This window comes from Arachis stenosperma, chromosome 10 (assembly GCF_014773155.1).
Source record: "Arachis stenosperma cultivar V10309 chromosome 10, arast.V10309.gnm1.PFL2, whole genome shotgun sequence".
Classification (NCBI taxonomy): Eukaryota; Viridiplantae; Streptophyta; class Magnoliopsida; order Fabales; family Fabaceae; genus Arachis; species Arachis stenosperma.
Genome location: NC_080386.1, coordinates 77,439,104 through 77,456,698, shown reverse-complemented (window position 1 = coordinate 77,456,698; position 17,595 = coordinate 77,439,104). Strand labels below are relative to the sequence as shown.

At 31.4% G+C, this 17,595-nt stretch overlaps 2 protein-coding genes across 2 annotated transcripts; both read right to left on the bottom strand.

Annotated features, from left to right (window-relative positions):
- Positions 1 to 714: 714 nt before the first annotated feature.
- Positions 715 to 2,447, bottom strand: LOC130957256 (uncharacterized). The gene is made up of 4 exons (XM_057884124.1): positions 2,272 to 2,447; positions 2,002 to 2,172; positions 1,437 to 1,810; positions 715 to 1,379 (listed from the first exon to the last, which is right to left on the bottom strand). Exons 1-4 carry the CDS (start codon positions 2,445 to 2,447, stop codon positions 715 to 717), a joined length of 1,386 nt encoding a protein of 461 aa, XP_057740107.1.
- Positions 2,448 to 7,399: 4,952 nt separating this feature from the next.
- LOC130954068 (protein NETWORKED 4B-like) lies at positions 7,400 to 9,998 on the bottom strand. The gene is made up of 2 exons (XM_057880805.1): positions 9,773 to 9,998; positions 7,400 to 9,168 (listed from the first exon to the last, which is right to left on the bottom strand). The coding sequence occupies exon 2, from the start codon at positions 9,132 to 9,134 to the stop codon at positions 7,575 to 7,577; it is 1,560 nt and encodes a 519-aa protein (XP_057736788.1). The 5' UTR covers positions 9,135 to 9,168; positions 9,773 to 9,998; the 3' UTR covers positions 7,400 to 7,574.
- Between the last annotated feature and the right edge of the window lie 7,597 nt (positions 9,999 to 17,595).

Below are 17,595 nucleotides of genomic sequence, written 5' to 3'. Positions count from 1 at the left end.
TGAAAAAAATGCTAAGACAACTGAGCTAGAGACGAATGAGTATCTAGTTGATACCCCAAATGACGAGGATGACGAGGAGGATGAAGATGAAGACATGGACGAAGATGAAGAATCTCGTAATGATGCTTCTGGTGTTGATGATGGTACATGTCCTATTATTGCTTTATCCTTTAATTGATTATATTATATTCATATATGGTTGATTTGTTTATATTATATACTTGCTGGGTCAATTGATTATATTATATTCATGTATGGTATTTGTGTTGATTTGATTATATTATAAACTTATTCAGTCAACTAATTAAGTTGTACACAGGTGAGGCATGAAATCCAGCTGAAACAGGCAAAGGCTACAATCTCAGGGTTGATCCGCCACGTCGTAGCGCTAATCGATACACTCCGTCTGTGTTCAAAAGAATCTCCAAGAAATGCAAGGATCTTGTGGATGATGTAAAGTGGGCAAGGAGAAAGTAGCTTTTGTGTAGTTAATATTATTACTGTGTATGTCATCCAGTACTTTTCTATGTATCGTTTAAATATTCTATGTATTATTGCAATACATATCATGGAGTACTTTTCTATCGCAGATGGCATATAGTAGTTTGATGTCAGTTACAATGTTTCAAATAACATACTTTATACCTTGGATAAGTTATATAGATTCGCAAATATCATAGACTACTTGGATTTAATGCAAAATACATAAATCTACTAAGCATTATTGCCGGCACTTACACCACTTGCCTGATGGCATCTATTATGACTGTGCCCCTCAGCCCCACATTGCCTACATCGCCTAGGAAGACGTAACATTCTCATGTCCATCTCATTCAAGAAGCGTGTCATCCATGGACAACCTATGGTAACTTGTCTCAGGTACGGATTCGGTACGAATCGAGGCCCGTTGTAAGCAGGCCATGTAGTAGGATTTCCCAGTGGCCTAAACCTGACTCGGTAAATCCGTCGAACTTGGTCCATCTTATACATATCATGAACATACACTAGCCAATCTAGTCGTTGATTTGCACAACATGCAAACCTATGTCGACAAGGAATTTGGTCCACCTGAAACTCACCGCAGTCACATCGTTGTCGACGGAAGTCGATGGCATACCCCATTCCACTTGGCATCTCACGCACTTCAAAGACCTCATTTTGCCTATCGAAGCAATTCACCTGAATGTTTCCTGATGCAATTTGATTCGCATGTAATTTGGAGGTCACAAGCTCAGAAAAAACATGGCCGGCATTAATCCGAGCCTCCGCCTTGACTCTTTTTCGAGTGAACAACTCGTTGAGTCTGTAGAAAGTTGCTTTGACAAGTGCAGTGATGGAGAGATTGCGTGCACCCTTCAAGACTGAGTTGATGCATACCACTAAGAATAATTGAACAGTACCCTGTTAATAATGAACTTCAAATTACACAAAGTTACCTATATTGATGACAAGTCTTTGTAGGTACGGTGCCTTGAACTTTCTCAAAAAATTCGACTCTATATGCCTGATGCAAAACATGTAGAAAGCTTTGGGAGGCGACCAAGCTCCGTTACTGCGGGCCACAGCTGCATTGATGGAATCATGTCGGTCAGAGATCAGTCCTACACCATCCCAAGTCACTACATGTTGTCGCAGGTTACTCAAAAAAAAGTGCCACGCATCAGAAGTCTCTCCTTCCACAATAGCAAATGCAATTGGGACGATATTATTGTTACCATCCTGTGAAACTGCAACCAACAGAAAACCCTTATACTTTCCGTACAAGTGAGTCTCATCTACTTGGACAACTGGTTTACAATGTCTGAATGCTCTAATACAGGGGTAATAACTCCAGAACACTCAATGCAACACCCGGATATCAGTAACCAAGTCATCGCCTTGATATGCAGGCATAATCTCAAAATGGACAACTGTTGATGACTCCTTATAACACATGGCCTCAAACCATATAGGCAAAGATTCGTACGATGCTTCCCAACCTCCAAATATTTTTTCACTGACTTTTGCTTAGCCAACCATGCTTTTCGATAGTTGATGGTGTAATTGAACTTCGACTGCACTTCCGCAATAACTAATTTCACCTTTATCGAGGGGTCATCCTCAACCAACGGCTTTATTGCTTCTGCAATTGTGTTTGAATCCAACTTCGAATGATCTTGAGAAATGGTTGCTCTGGTGCAAGTGTGACTACCATTATACCTCCTTATAATCTAATAGTACTTTCTGCTGAGCATGCTAACCCTGATAAGCCAATCACAACCTAACCCATACTGTGTACACTTGGCATAAAATGTCAGCGGCTCCAACTCATATACCCGGTAGTCTACAACTCTTTGGATAGTATAATCTTTCATTGTCATAATAACAGCTTCCCTGGAATTGAATTCCATTCCCACGGCAAATTCACCATCTGTGACAACAGAAATTTCTGCCACGACAATAGTCATAGCATAAATATTTAATACACAAATATTTAATAAGTTGCAATTAAAAGTAAATCAATACTCACTATATCAATCTTAATATAATTAATAAACACTAATTAAAAGCATGAGCACATAAATAAATACTAATTAATAAATACTAATTAATATTTAACTTAATCAATAACTAACTACAAATAATATTATTAACTAAACAAACACACAAACAAATTCTAACTACGTATATTATCACATGTCACGTAACTATTTGATCACATCGATCAATATAAATTATTATAAAATTCTAACCCTTCGTGTATACGTATAGGCAATTACGTATCTGCATTTGTATACTCCGGAAATTCTGGAGCATGCATGGCTTCCAAGTCCAAAACTCGCATGAAAGATAGCTCCTCAAACGAATGTTTGTTTGCGAGTGTATTTGCCACATCAGTCAAATTTGGTGCCATAGTGCCGTCACCTTGGTCTTTGTCTTCGTCTGGACCAACAACTTCGTAATTGCTTTCAAATTCTTCCTTACTGTCACTGTTGTAATCTTCCCGTTCAATATTTCGGTCGGCTATAGACTGTTCGAATTCAACATAGACCTCAATGAATGATATCTGAGCGCGACTTTCAATGTACATTGAAAACATCTTATGCATGCTCGCTTCATTAGTTATATATTTTGTTTGAAATTGAACGAATCTACCAAATACCAGTATGGGATACCTGTATAAAATACATAATATTCTTCTAGATAACCCAGATTCTATCTTCTCACAAATCACACATTTTAGTTCTTCGAATGAGATTGTGAATGGAATAACAATATCTAACAGATTTTCACAAATAAATTTCACTCCTTCAACTGTTTATAACAAAATCTGACCGAAATAATATACTTTAAGTAAGACTCTATCATCCATTTTTCTCACTCACATGAATAAACTTCACACTCAAATTATTTTCCTTCATTCGAAAGAACAGAGAAAGATAGATAGAGGTGCTGAGGGAAGAAGACGGTGAATTGAACTGCTATAATCAGTTCAGTATGAGCTACCCACACTTATATAATGTCAAAAAAATATATTATAGTCAACTTGGACCCAGCGATTACCTTTAACGTATTCAAAAAAAATATTTATTAATCAAATTCAGACAGTCCGGTTTGATTTTCGAGAAAAAAAAAACTAATCGGACGGTCCGATTAGCCACTCCTGAAATTCAAATTTTTCCTCCCTCACAACTCGGACCATCCGATTTGGTTATCCAAATTTTTTACACAGAAATTGGATGGTCCGATTTCTTCCACCAAGTTTCAACAAAAGCTATCCCACATTCATGTATAGCACCCCCATATTCTATATCAACGCATAACACACATATGGCTGCCATATCTAAAATAATGAGCCCTATTATTGTGGGTTCTGCTCCCTGTGCAAACAAAATAGTGTGCAGAGTTGATGAAAAAACCTGAGTTAAATAACTAAAACTTGACAAATTTCGGTTGAGTTTTTTAAATAGGGTAAGAAGATGTGTGATTTTTTTATATTTTTTTTGTGAGTTTAATACTATTATGAAAAAAAATTGTCAGAACACACAAAACGGTGCTTAAAACTTTTTAATGGTTAAAACAAAAATGGCACTGCCGTTTTGTGTAAAAGTAAATAATTAAAAAGTGATAGGTATTTGAAAACGCCGTTGCTGCTTTGTGATGGGATAATATTTTTTAATTTAAAAAATAGAAAACGATTTTGCCGTTCTATGCTGAAACGAATTTTACCGTTAAAAATTGTCGAAACGATACTGACATTTTGTAGAAAAATAAAAATGTTAGTACTAGTGTGAATAAAAAAAATATAAAATTAACTATAAAAGGTACGTTGGTATTATACTGGAAACACTTTGAGTAGAGTAGAAAATGAGCAATACAAAGTTCTTCGTCTTTAAATTTTGAGAGAGCTTAGAACTCTTAGTTCTTTAGCAGTTGAAGTTGTTATGCATTTGTCGAGTGAAATAAGTTGTAAGTAAATGTAATAAGTGTATAAAATGGAGAGTTATGTTAGTTTAAGAATATATTTAAATGGTCAGATTTTGCATGATACACATGAGGGTGTGAGTTTTTTGTATGAGAATCCATGTGTTATTGTTGTTCCTCTTTCAATAATATATGAAGGACTTAAGAGTGTACTTTGTCAGAGTGTAGATCATTAAGGCCTGAAGAGAGTGACAAATATTTTGTACAGGCTACCTGTGTTCGTATTTGGCAGTTTTGTTTAATTTCAAATAATGCATGTGGCTGATGAAGCTGGTATACAAGAAATATTTTGACCTACCATCAAACTAGAACACGAGCCTCATTTATCGAGTTATACGTTGAGTTCGAAGAAATTGAACTAGATTGGTTATAATACCGAAAGTGATGAAAAGTTTGAAGGTAATTATCAAGTTATTGGTCTAATTAAAGATGTGGAAGAAGATGATATATCAGTTGAAAGAGATGTAGCAGATGTTCCTAATGCACTAGTAGATCAAACATCTATCTAGAGAGCCATCGTTTATGCATACTTTGAATCTTGATGTCATGCATGTTCCAGAATTTTCTGAATATATCAATACATATAATTTTTTTTATTATTATTATTATTATTTCTTGTTATGCAACGGAGGTTCAATCTAGTCTATTTAAGCGGGTTATTCCCCGAAAATGCCATTCCTTTTTCGTTGGGGGTCAAAATCTCCCTTATTTGGTCCATTCCTGCATAGAGGTTGGGCATTATTATTACTATTATTATTATTTTTATCATTCGTGCAGTTTCTGCTATTGTCGCAGACGGTAAATTCATCGTCGAAATGGAGTTTAACTCTAGAGAAATTGTGATCACAGTAGTTAAAGAGTATACCATTCAGAGGAGCGTCAATTATAAGGTGTATGAATTAAAACCGACGACATTCTATACTAAATGCGTACAATACGGAACAAGTTGCAATTGTTGGGTAGTCACACGTGCATCAGATCTACCATCTCTCAAGATCATGCCAAACTGGGATTTGGGATCCCACCTTTGATCAAGATGAAGATGTAGTTTTCACTAGGAATCCAAGGAATGTCGATCAGGTTAAGTAAAGTAGTAGTTTTATGTCAGATTGTTGCTCATCAAAAGGGGGAGACCCATTCAAAGCTCAGTGGTAGCACTCGACTTCGATGTTAGGCCTGACTAGATGTTCGAAAGTGAAAAAGAGAGCACAATACGCACTGATGAGCAGCCCGACTTAGACGACTAATGCCTTCTCCCAACTTCCAATTTGAGGTTTAGCACAAGAAAAAACAAAAAAGAAGCAACTCCTTGAGTACTAGGAGAGGGACCGCCAGATTGAAGATGAAGAACGAGATCGTGTTTCAAGCACGAATAGAACAATTTAAAGAAGTGTATAACCTAGAGAAATGGTCGTCTCTCTTTATATATATACATATATATATATATATATATAATTAATAATAATTTAGTTTTATTATTAAAAACTAAACACACTACACATATAAATTAACTAAAAATTTAAACTAATAAAAATGGAAACATCTAACATTTTTTATAAAAAAATATTTTAAAAATAACCCATACTCGTTAAATAATAATTAAGACTAATATATTTTAGTCAACTTTTAACCTAAAAACCTAAATCACTAAAAAATTATATCCTAATTAAATAAATAATTCTGTTTTAAAATCAATTATTTTAAATAAAATAAAATTACTAAATAATTATGTTTTTTAATAAATTATTTAAAATATAACTAAAATTACTAAAAATGTCTGATTTTCAAAAATAAAAAATAAAACAAAACTAAAATTGCTAAAACGGGTTGTTTTTCAAATAAATTATATAAAATAAAACTAAAATTAATAAAATTTCTGTTTTTTAAAAACATTAATTAAACTAAACTAAAATTTAAAAAATATATATTAAAATCCAATTAATACTATACACTAACAAAAATTTATCAACACTAACAACTAATACTACTATTATAACTATAACAAAGAAAATATAGTTTTTAACTACTCCTAATCAACTAACAATTAATTTATTTATCTACTTAACAAAATATTAATTTAAAAAAATTATATACTCTTTGTTTCTAGAACTTTTAACTCAAAAAAAATAGGATTAACCCTAACTAACTACTAATAAAACGTTTAAAATACTAACCTATTTCTATATATGATTGGCTACCCTTTTTTTGTGGTGGATAAGTAAAATCCAACTTTCAACTTTGTTCTTGAGACAGAATGGGATGATGGGGATGGAGATTCTGGACCGAAAAAGAAAGAATGAAGGAAGAAGAGGGTTAACTTTTTGGTTAACGTGTGGGAAGAGAGAGGGAGTTGTCACGTGTTGGCCATGCATAGCAAAACGTCGGTGACGTTTGTTCAATACGTCCGTAACATTTCCCGCTTAACGGTATCGATGTCTTCATCATGGCAACTGACGATTTCCATAGCGCCGTTAATCTCGCCTGTTAGGCCATTTTGGTGGGTAACACCAACTTTGGCCCAATATTAAAAAAAAGTTCGATAAATTTCATCCAACCTACTATTCTAGTTAATTAGAGAAGAATAAATAGACAAAAATACACAAAAAAATTAGATATAGATAAAAATACATATCAAAGTTAGTAAATATAAAAGTACATTTAAAAGATTGATTTCGAAGGACAAAAAAAACACGTCCCAAGTCTTACAAAAATTTACTAACGACATGATATTTTGTTCATCGAAAATAATCTTTCATGTGTATTTTGATATGTACAATTTTTGTGTATACTTTTATTCATCCCAAACTTTTTTATGTGTATTTTTGTCCATTTTACTCACCAGAAAATTAAATGGATTGGCCTGCCAAGTAACAATCTGACTAATGTGCATTGACAATGAAAATATAGCCCTTTTTTCACACAAGCAACGAAGAAATGAACATAAAGGACTGCATCAATTACCAATTAAGCTGTTCGATCCTAATTCAACAGCAGTACAAAAGAAAGACCGTACTATATAATGTTCATATTTTGTTGATAACAGAGAAACGCAAAATTGATAATACCAAAAGATCTACAACACCAAACTAAATAGACGAGACACATCTTACTTAGGAAGCTATAACAGCATGATGACGCCTGAACCCTATAAAGGCTTGAAGAAGCTCTTTGTATCCATTCCTATAGTGCTCAAGTGAAATGCATAGCTGCCGGATTGCCTCCCTCTTCTCTTCATCTCTATCTGAGATCACAACCTTCTGCATAGTCACCTCTTTTTCAAGCTCTTCCACATTCATTTTCAACTCATCAATTAGGTTCTTTCTTGTTTCCGATACTGAAATCAACTCTGCGTTTTGTGCACGTAGCTGGGATAACTCTCTGTCCACTTCTGTAATTTGATTGTCCCGGAAGCTTAGCTCAGCCATAAGTTTGTCGATCTTGGCATTGGCTTCATCTCTTTCAGTTGTGAGCATGTCATACTTTTGCTTATGCTTGTCGAATTCCATATTAACAGCTTCTACATCATGCCTTCTCTGACCAAGCTCTTCCTTCAAACAACTGATTTCACCCTGCAAAGCCATCTTTTTGGTAGCATGCTGCTCTTCTTCTTTCAATTTTTCGGTTTCAAATTGTATCAACTGCTTTTGCAAAAGATCGCCTCTAGCTTCGCACTCCCGGAGTGTAGATCCCATCTCTTTTTGAATCGCTGACAAACTGTGAATATTAGCTTGCATCTGATCTCTCTCCCAAGTGATTTGTGCCTTGGAAGTAAGCATTTCATCCTTCAATTTTTGCATCGCACGTGCATGCTTTGTTTCGTTAGCTTTGTAACATGAAATTCTGCCCTCAAGCTGCAGAATCTGCTTTCTCCTAGAACCAAGCTGGCATTCTAATGTGGCTGTGTTTTCCTTTGCCACTTCAAGCTGTGCCTGCAACTCATGCGTGTCAGATGACCTACTCTGGAGTTCCTCTCTTAACCTTACAAGTTCATCATTTGACGTCTTAAGCTGTTCTTTTGCTGCCTCCAGCTGTTCCACCAAATTTGCAATCTTGTTGCAACAATCTGGAACATGAGTTTCCAATTCGGCTGTTTGCTTTTGCAACTCCAGTACCTGTCCATTTTCACATTCAAGATCATTCACTTTCACTTTTAATTCTTTCCGCACACTGTCAAGCTCATCTTTCAACTGGAGAATCTCCTGTTCTGAGAGTGAAAGTTTTAAGTTGGAAACTTTAAGCTCTTCCTCAGTTTTATTGAATTTGCTGAGCAACTCTTCATAATTTCTATTCTGTCCCATCAGAATGCTATCTGTTTTATCCTCCCCAAGTTTATGACTGTGTTGCTCTGCATCAGTATCAGGAAATTCTTGCATCTTAATACCTTTAGGCAGCCCTTTTTCATCAGTATTCGCAGGTGTGTCATGGATGTCAGTTCCAGATAGACTAAAAGATTCTGTCTCCGAATCTGAGGATGTCGAGGAAGATGATCCAGGCTCCTCCTTCATAGAAGCCCCAAAGCTATCAATACCTGAGTCTGGAGACGAGAAGTCGATATTGACAGGTTCAGGGCCAGACTCTGGTAAACTTGGTTTCTGATGTGGTGTATAATACGGTGTCGCCTCCACACCCTTTTGGTTAAAATCTAAATCAGAATTATCAGAACCTTCCATCTAAAGTTTTGGGGGCTAAATCTATGGCAGGAACCTGCATGGGAAGGGAAACCAAATTTCCCAAAGGACTAAGATTTCTTATTCAATTATCAGGAATCAACAAGGATAAATGTTATGCGATTCAAACCATTTTTTTTAAAAGAAAAATCAATAATATGAATAAATAAAAATCCCAGATTGCAAATCCAGCTCTTTGCATAAAGTCCACCCTAAAGAGAGATAGCAAGAGAAACATATCTGGAAAATTTAGAATCTCCACGCCTCTCATGTCATGTCACTACAGAGCCTAAAGCTAGAAGCCTAGAACTCATTGACCAAGATTAAAAAAAACCAAGAAAAAAGATGCAAATTTATTGTTTTCCTGATTAATCCATGATCTTTGTGAAAAGATTGTGTGCTAAATATGGAAGTATTAACATAAACTGCAGTACAGTCCTGACTCAGTGTGTTCAACAGCATATTCCAAATTTTGGAGATGAAGGTAAGGTTAGCTTTAAGTCAAGAACCTCCAATCAGAGGGTAAATAACCAATCAAGAGCAGAAAATCACGATTCATCCGTCGCAAAATGAATTGTACAAGCGTATAACAACAACAACAATAACACTCCGAAGAAATGTATGATTTTGCGATGACTAACCTGTGCGGAAATTGAAGCGATGGAAAAGACTGGGATTTGAGGGAAACAAACGAGAGTAAGGAACTGATGCTACCGATTACTAAATTGTGAATGTGAATGTGAATGTGAATGTGAATGACTTAGGGTTAGGGAAGTGATGGGCACAAAGAAAGAAAAATGGAAGAAAAAGGGTTCAGAGAAAAAATAAGAAAGCAAGTGGGTTTAGAAATGAGAAGGAAGAGAGAGTCTCACACACTGAGCCAAAACGGAAAATGCCAACCAACTTAAGACGCGTGGCCCCCTAATTTCTGGCCATCACCAAATCAGTTATCCCGCCTCTTTCATCTCCTCAAATTTCAATTCTCTCCGGACAGAAATAGATCATTTCAATTTTTCTAATTTTTTTGTAAAGTATAATTTTTTATATTATTTAATTTCTTTTTTTACATTTTGTTTGTCTTACTACAAAACATAGTTATCAGAATCGAATCGGTAATCGAACCAGTTAAACTATCGGATTACTGGATCACAGGTTCAATTGGTAGGTTACTGGTCAAACCGGTTAACTCGGTCACTAGTCAAGCTACTGGATGACTGAATCATTACTCACGTACAATTGTTTTCATGTGAAAATTTATATTTAAGAACCGTTAGATGATTTGACAAGTTTGACTAAATTATCATCTAACAATTTTTAACTAACAATTTTCAACTATCAACTTCATATGAAGACAAATGTATGTGAGTATTTACCTATTATTATATACTACAAGTATTTATTAAAAAAATAATATTAATAAATATCGTACAATCATAAAAAATAAATAAATTGTGATTAATAAAATTTTTTTATTTATCTTTTTAATTTGTATAAGTATAAAATTATAATTAAATAAAATATATTGATTTAAAAATAAGTGACATTAAAATTAAAATAAATTGAATATAAATAAAATAAAACATCTTTTATATACATATATATATTATAATTTGTATTGATATTAATAAGAAGCATTACAGTTTGGTGGTCCTATCAGCTTTGTTACTTTCTTCAGGTAAGAGGTTGGAACCCAGATGTCACATTTTGGATTTTTTCAAAATCGCAAGCATGACACTCGGCAACACAGGAGCATATGGAGCACGGTGGACTTGCAAAATGCTAGTGCGTCGTATGTTCGCCTTCAACTGCAACTGAACGGTTCGGTCGGACCGATTTTTACCAATTCACTATGAATTTCACCGGTTCGTTTCGATTCTCTACCTTAAGCCGTTAAAATTTTGGACCGGATTGGTGTTAGATCCGGTTCACCAAATTTCTGATTAAACTTACTAGTCTGGTCCGATTTTAATAACTATACTAAAAAATATATAATAAAAATTACACTTTAAAAAAAAATTAAAAATATCTATTTCTTTCGACCCTGCTTTTTTTTTCATAGTTTCATCCGATAAAAAATAATAATTTATTACTTTTTATTTGTTTTGGTAGGTTTATTAGGTTAGAAACATGTTTGGGAACTCATACAGTCTATTATAAAACAAAAATAATAAATTTTCAACTCAAATAATAATCAAAACTAATATACAGTTTATAAGTTATATTGTTCATGATTATAAATACAATAATACTTTATAACTAAGTTAATTATCCAACTAAGTCCAACTAACTTAGTATAACCTAAATACCTAATTGACATCACGCATCACTATTTCTAACTGTCTTTTGACTAAACACGCCATTATATGTAACTTCTTTTTTACGGCTTCTTTTTTTGTGGACTTTTTTTTATTTCTCTTCGGACTTCTTCTCCTTCTCCTCCTCCTTTTTTCTTATCTTTCTCTTTTATTATTGTCGTTGTCACCACCATGCCATCACCTCCATCTCTTCCTCCTCCTCTTCCTCATCTTCCTCTTCTTTCTTTTTTCATTTGAATTTCTTCAATCTCCTCCTTCCTTTTCCTCCTCCTCTATTATCATTATGGTTATCGTTATTGTCATTATCGTCGTCTTCTTCTTATATGTATAAGAATGCACCGAAATTCCTTAATGATGACGATACACAAACAAATTTAGTTCAAAACAAGTTCAGACCAGAATGCACCGAAATTAAATCTAGAATGCACCGAAGTTATTAAATGATAACTCAAAACTCCTCCTCCTCATTCTTCTTCTCCATTATCATCATTTTCTCCTCCTCCTCCTCTTTTTTTCTCATTTTTTTTCTTTCGTTATCATCGTCGTCACCACCACCACCACTACACCACCACCTCCATCCCCTTCTCCTCCTTCTTTTTTCATTTGAATGTTTTCAATTTTCTGCTTTCTTTTTCTCCTCCTCTTCCTCCGTCATTATTATTATTATCATCGTAATCGTTATTGTCTTTATTATTGTCCTTTTTTTATATGTATAACAGTTTAAATACAGAATATACCAAAAATTTTTAATGATGATAACACACAAACAAACTTAATTTAAAACAAGTTAAGATTAGAATGCATCAAAATTAAATCCAGAATGCACCGAAGTTAAATGATGATGATGAATTTAAAATTTTTAAAATTAGTTAAGATAGTATGTAACAAAAGATTTTATTTTATAAATTAAATATAATGAATAATATGTTAAAAAAATGTAGATATTAAACTATCTTCATATTTTCTTTTATATAATAGATAGATAATAGATAGAAGATAGATAAGAGTATTGAAATAAGTTTAATTTTTTAAATATTTTTTAATTAAAAAATTCAAATTTGGTTAAATAATTCAAAGAGACATTTAATATTTACTCTCAACAGAGCGTGTTTTCACTTTTCAAAGGTATTTCAGTAATACAAATAGTGGTGTTTGTGATTTGATTGAGTATGACTAAAATTTCAATCTAATTTACGCTAAATTTGTTGGTCTGGATTCAATTATTTAAACTTTTTATGCTCGGATCCAATCCTATAGGATCTATATCCGTAAAATAAAAAATATTAAAAAAAGGTTGTTTCTATATAAAAAGTCAATAAAATAATTTTTTACTCTAATAAAGTTCATGTTTTCATTCTTTTAAATATGTTTATTCCTAAAATATTATTAAACCAATTTTTTTAAATAATAAAGATAAAATTATACAATATATATAAATAATAATTATTAATTGAAATAAAATATAAATATAATATATATTATTTATTATTTAGTGCGGATTCGCAGATATAGATGTGATATCCGATATCCGATCTAATTAGAGTACGAATTGAATCTAATCAGATCATATTCGTAAATTACAAATTGAATATAAATAAATACCGCAGATTTGCGAATTTCATTCCATCCGAAAACACTCCTAAGGACAAGTATCCTCTATGTATGTAGAATTTGCCATTTGCTAGGGTTCCAATATGAAAAAGTATAGAAAAATAATGTATATAGTGAACAACGTAAACAAAGATTAAAAAAAGGTAAAATTGACTTTAAAATCTAGCATTTCAATTAATTAAATAATTATTATTAGATTTTAAAATTTGAAAAATTAGGATTAGCACCTAAACATATTCACACTACGTACAGTTACTTCTAATCCCACCATAACCACAATTCCAACGTTCGCGCTAGTCCCTCTCAGGTCCACGACCATATCTCACCATCGTCACCGGAGATAGACATTTAGACGCAGAAGAACACCGCCAGCCCACTGCACCAGCTTCTCTTCCAACCCCTCTCAGGACTGTCGTTTTGCACCCCACCAGCCCTCTCACCAACGTCGATCTCTCCCTCAACGGTCATCATCGTCACCACTGAGTTCTTGATGCTGTCGCTGTGTCGACCACCAACTCTACTCATCGTCGTCATCCAAGTTGTCGCGGCCGCGGCACGCGTTCTCCATGCGCCACTGCGGTTATCTTGCGTTCCACGGGCGCCGCTGCTGCTGCCTCACAATTCTTTGGCGGCGAGGCGCATTGTCTTGTCGCCATGCTCCTTCCACCGTCGTGGTTCTCCTCCTCCTCTTCTTCCTCTTCTTCTTCTCCTTTTTCCAAATATGATTAGCATTAAGAACAAACATGCCATTTGCATGAAAAATAAAAATTTTGTTTGCAGGAAAAATAAACATCTAGATTGGATTTAAATAGATACAATAAAATTTGCTAGATATTTATTTTACTATGTACGTAAATGGTTATTTTTATTCTAAATCGACGTTCTTGACGGAGAAACAATTTGACGGCGCTGAGGTTGGCTGGTAAGGGAGAGATCGACGGCGCAATGAAAGTTTGAAGAAAGATATTGGATGGTAAAAGAATTATAAAGTGAATTGTTAAAATGTAAAATGTGAAAATATAATTTTTAGGAGAGTAATTTGTGATGGACTATTTTTTTTTTTTTTTATCTTTCTATGAATCAAGAGTACAATTCATTATTCGCATTATTCAAAAATTTTATTGTCTACTTAGCAGAGTCGTTCCAATATATATTAGCTGTGTTTTTTTGGGGTCATAATAAGTTTGGTTGATAAGAAATTAAATACATGGGACACGAAATGTGGGTCATGGCCGGCCTAGATATACAATGCCCGCGAAGTGATTGAATTTATATGGCGGGAACACAAACAGAGAGAACTTCGAAAATGTCACGGGCCCAATGGACCCACTACTCGTTGTTTTCACTTCTTCGGCCGTAACCTTAATTCGTTCCTCCTCTTCACATTCCTACATGGTGTCAAGACCACAAAAAATATTGACCCAATAGTACCACAAAATATAATAAATATAATTTTAGATATAAATAAATTTATATTTAAATTGTGGCTCTTTCTATCCGGTTAAAATGGTCAAATACAAAAATATTTTATTATATTATGCTACATAAGCACATCCACATATATAGCCAACCATTTTATCGTACATCTTCGGGTTTGTCTTTTCTAAGGGAAAAAATAAAAGAAATTTAAACAATTAATTAAAAGGATTATTCTACTAATCAAAAAAAAAAGATTATTCTACTTTTTAAATATCTATTTTATCTATTCTATTATATAAAAATTGAGTTTCTACACTTAATAATAAAGCTGACGTAGTATGTTTTTAAGAATGTTGTCTAATTTATTTCTTTTAACTCATTAAATATAAATTATTACGATAAACTAATCATACCAACTAATTAATTTGATTAAATATTTAAATATCACACGATTTATATCAATTTGATTTAGTAGTATTTTTTTAATTATTTTTTTAATATTCTGTTAGTATTTTTTAATTTATTTTTTAATTTATTAAACTAAATTAATTATACTAATTATCTATATTAATTAATTGATTTGATTAATTTATTAATTATTAAAATAATAAATTTAGGAATAAAATAGGCAATCGAGTTATTTTTTACTAATAATTAAATCAAATCAAATCATACTGTTAAGTTCAAATCATGTGAATTAAGGATTAAGCTAAAATAAGATTTTTTTTTTTTTACTTATTGAAATTGAATACAATAAATACAAATTAATTTTGTTAGATAATCATGGTCTTCTATTCTTCTATATATAGATAGTCACATAAAATTATAAGAATAATCATTTTTATCATTTTGCTATTTCAATTCATCTTTTCTTTTTCTTTTTCTTTTTTTTTTCTTTATGTAATTTCTTTTATGTATAAATGTACTCAAAATGATAAGGCATGGATAAGAATTCATTAATTATTTGTTTGACGAATATTATGTCCAAAAATATCTCAATTTAGGCATTATACTCTGCCGATGGCAGTTGAACCTGTAGTAATTCAGAGTGCTCATGGTATTTTTTATAGTATTGGATAGAAGAATATTTATAAAAATGAATATACCTGTTGTAATTAATTAATTTTTTTGTCAGTTTGTTATCTTTTACATAACAAATAATATCTATGTTGAATATATTTTTTCATCAAAAGCCATAAATAATTGATTGATAATTATATGTATAAAAATACTTTTGTGGTAACTAAATACTGTATTGTATGTTAACTTCCTAAAATTAATTCTCCAATGATTATGTCAATGTATAGTATTATCAGATGGAAACTGATTAGAAAAATGGCTAACAATACAAATACTTTTTATTTTTAATACCCAATAATAAATATATAAATTAAAACTAATATTGTTTCATATAAAATATTAAAACGTATATTATACCCAAAACATATCTAATCCGTATTAACTGTGATTGTTTATCAGTTATGTTATGATAAATCTGGTTATTAAAAAAATTAAAATTAATTTAATATACACAATATTATTTCATGCATTTTATTTTTATTTTATCATCATAAAAAGTCATATATATTATAAGATAACCTCATCTTTTTACCAGCGATTCTTTCATTCAGTAGTTTCTATAAAGAAAAGATGGATAATTTTGTTATTTTCAATTTTTTGGTGTGTATGGACGATGCATAATAATATTGTGTTTGTCAAGAATATATGAGATTTTAAAAGACTTAAGCATGGATTTAGTCTTTGATATATTCGTAGATGAAGTGCAGAATAGATAAAAAGATGGCTAATAAAAGAATAAATAGTTAAATCTTTTTCAATACTAACATTCGCAGTGCATGATAGGTGTTTTATAACTTTTTTGGATTTGATTGTTTCTTTATTATTATTATGTATTATTCTGTTTAATTGTGCTAAAAGGTTTATGATGATCATTTTATCTTGTTAATGTAAAGATTGTAGGTGTTATATTTATTTTGTATACTCTTAAATCTCATGTCGCTAATGGATATTTGTGATTGAATAATTATTAAAAGAAATTAGTTTAATATCTATTTTATATCCTATTTAAATTATAATAGTGAGTAAATATTTTTTAAAATAAATACTATGATTTTTTTTCACAAAAACAAAGTTTAACTAATTGTGAAATTAAATTATTATACCACATATGATGATAAATATATGGCATTAGATTTACTATAAAAAAATTCTAAAAATATTATGTTGTGTTATATAATTTGATTATATTTTTTTATCTTCAATCTAGATTATTTGGATTGGCATATTTCTAAAAAGTGTTATTTAATTTTTTTTAAATTATTAAATTAAATTAATTACAACTAATTAATTAGGTTAATTAAATATCTAGATATTTTATAATTTAATATAATTTCATGTATATAGATACATGACTTTTACAATTTTATTATTTATGTAATAAATTTTAGAAATAATTTTTATAAATTATAATTTATTTTTTTATCTGTATATTCAAATTTTAAAAATAATTTTTTTAGTTTTTTTATTTATGAATAGATTATTTTTTATATATATATGTGTGTGAGAGAGAGGGGGAGAGATGAATATTTAATTTTATAATTTTAGATTATTATATAAATATAATTAATATGATCTTATTTCTATTATTTGATCATCAATAATATTTTTATGAATTTTTTTTATTGCATAATTTACTTTGACAAAAAAAATAATAAAATTTGATTTATGAAAATTTAAACTTTAGCACTTACTATGATTAAATTCAAATTTTAATTTATTTTATTATATTATATAAATATTAAATTCTTTAATTAAACACTTATTTGATTACGATATGATATTATATATAATTTTTATATTGACAATTAAATTTCAGTTGCTACATAAATGTTATATTGTTATAACAAGAATACATGTAACTTTAAAAAACGATATAATCTAAACTTTGATTATCTAAAAATTTACTAAATAGCTGGAATAACTTCACGTCACAAACCAATGAATGCTAGGACTATGGATGATCACAAAAATAGTAGAAATAGGTATTTGCGAGAATTATTTGCGTTTTAGGGCTAGATGGGGTAAAATCCCCACAACCC

Coding starts and splice junctions, on each gene's coding strand:
- LOC130957256 (XM_057884124.1), bottom strand. CDS start 2,447: ATGACTATTGTCGTGGCAGAAATTTCTGTTGTCACAGATGGTGAATTT. Junction 2,173..2,271: donor TTTTATGCCAAGTGTACACA/GTATGGGTTAGG, acceptor CACTTGCACCAG/AGCAACCATTTCTCAAGATC. Junction 1,380..1,436: donor AAGACTTGTCATCAATATAG/GTAACTTTGTGT, acceptor AATTATTCTTAG/TGGTATGCATCAACTCAGTC.
- LOC130954068 (XM_057880805.1), bottom strand. CDS start 9,134: ATGGAAGGTTCTGATAATTCTGATTTAGATTTTAACCAAAAGGGTGTG.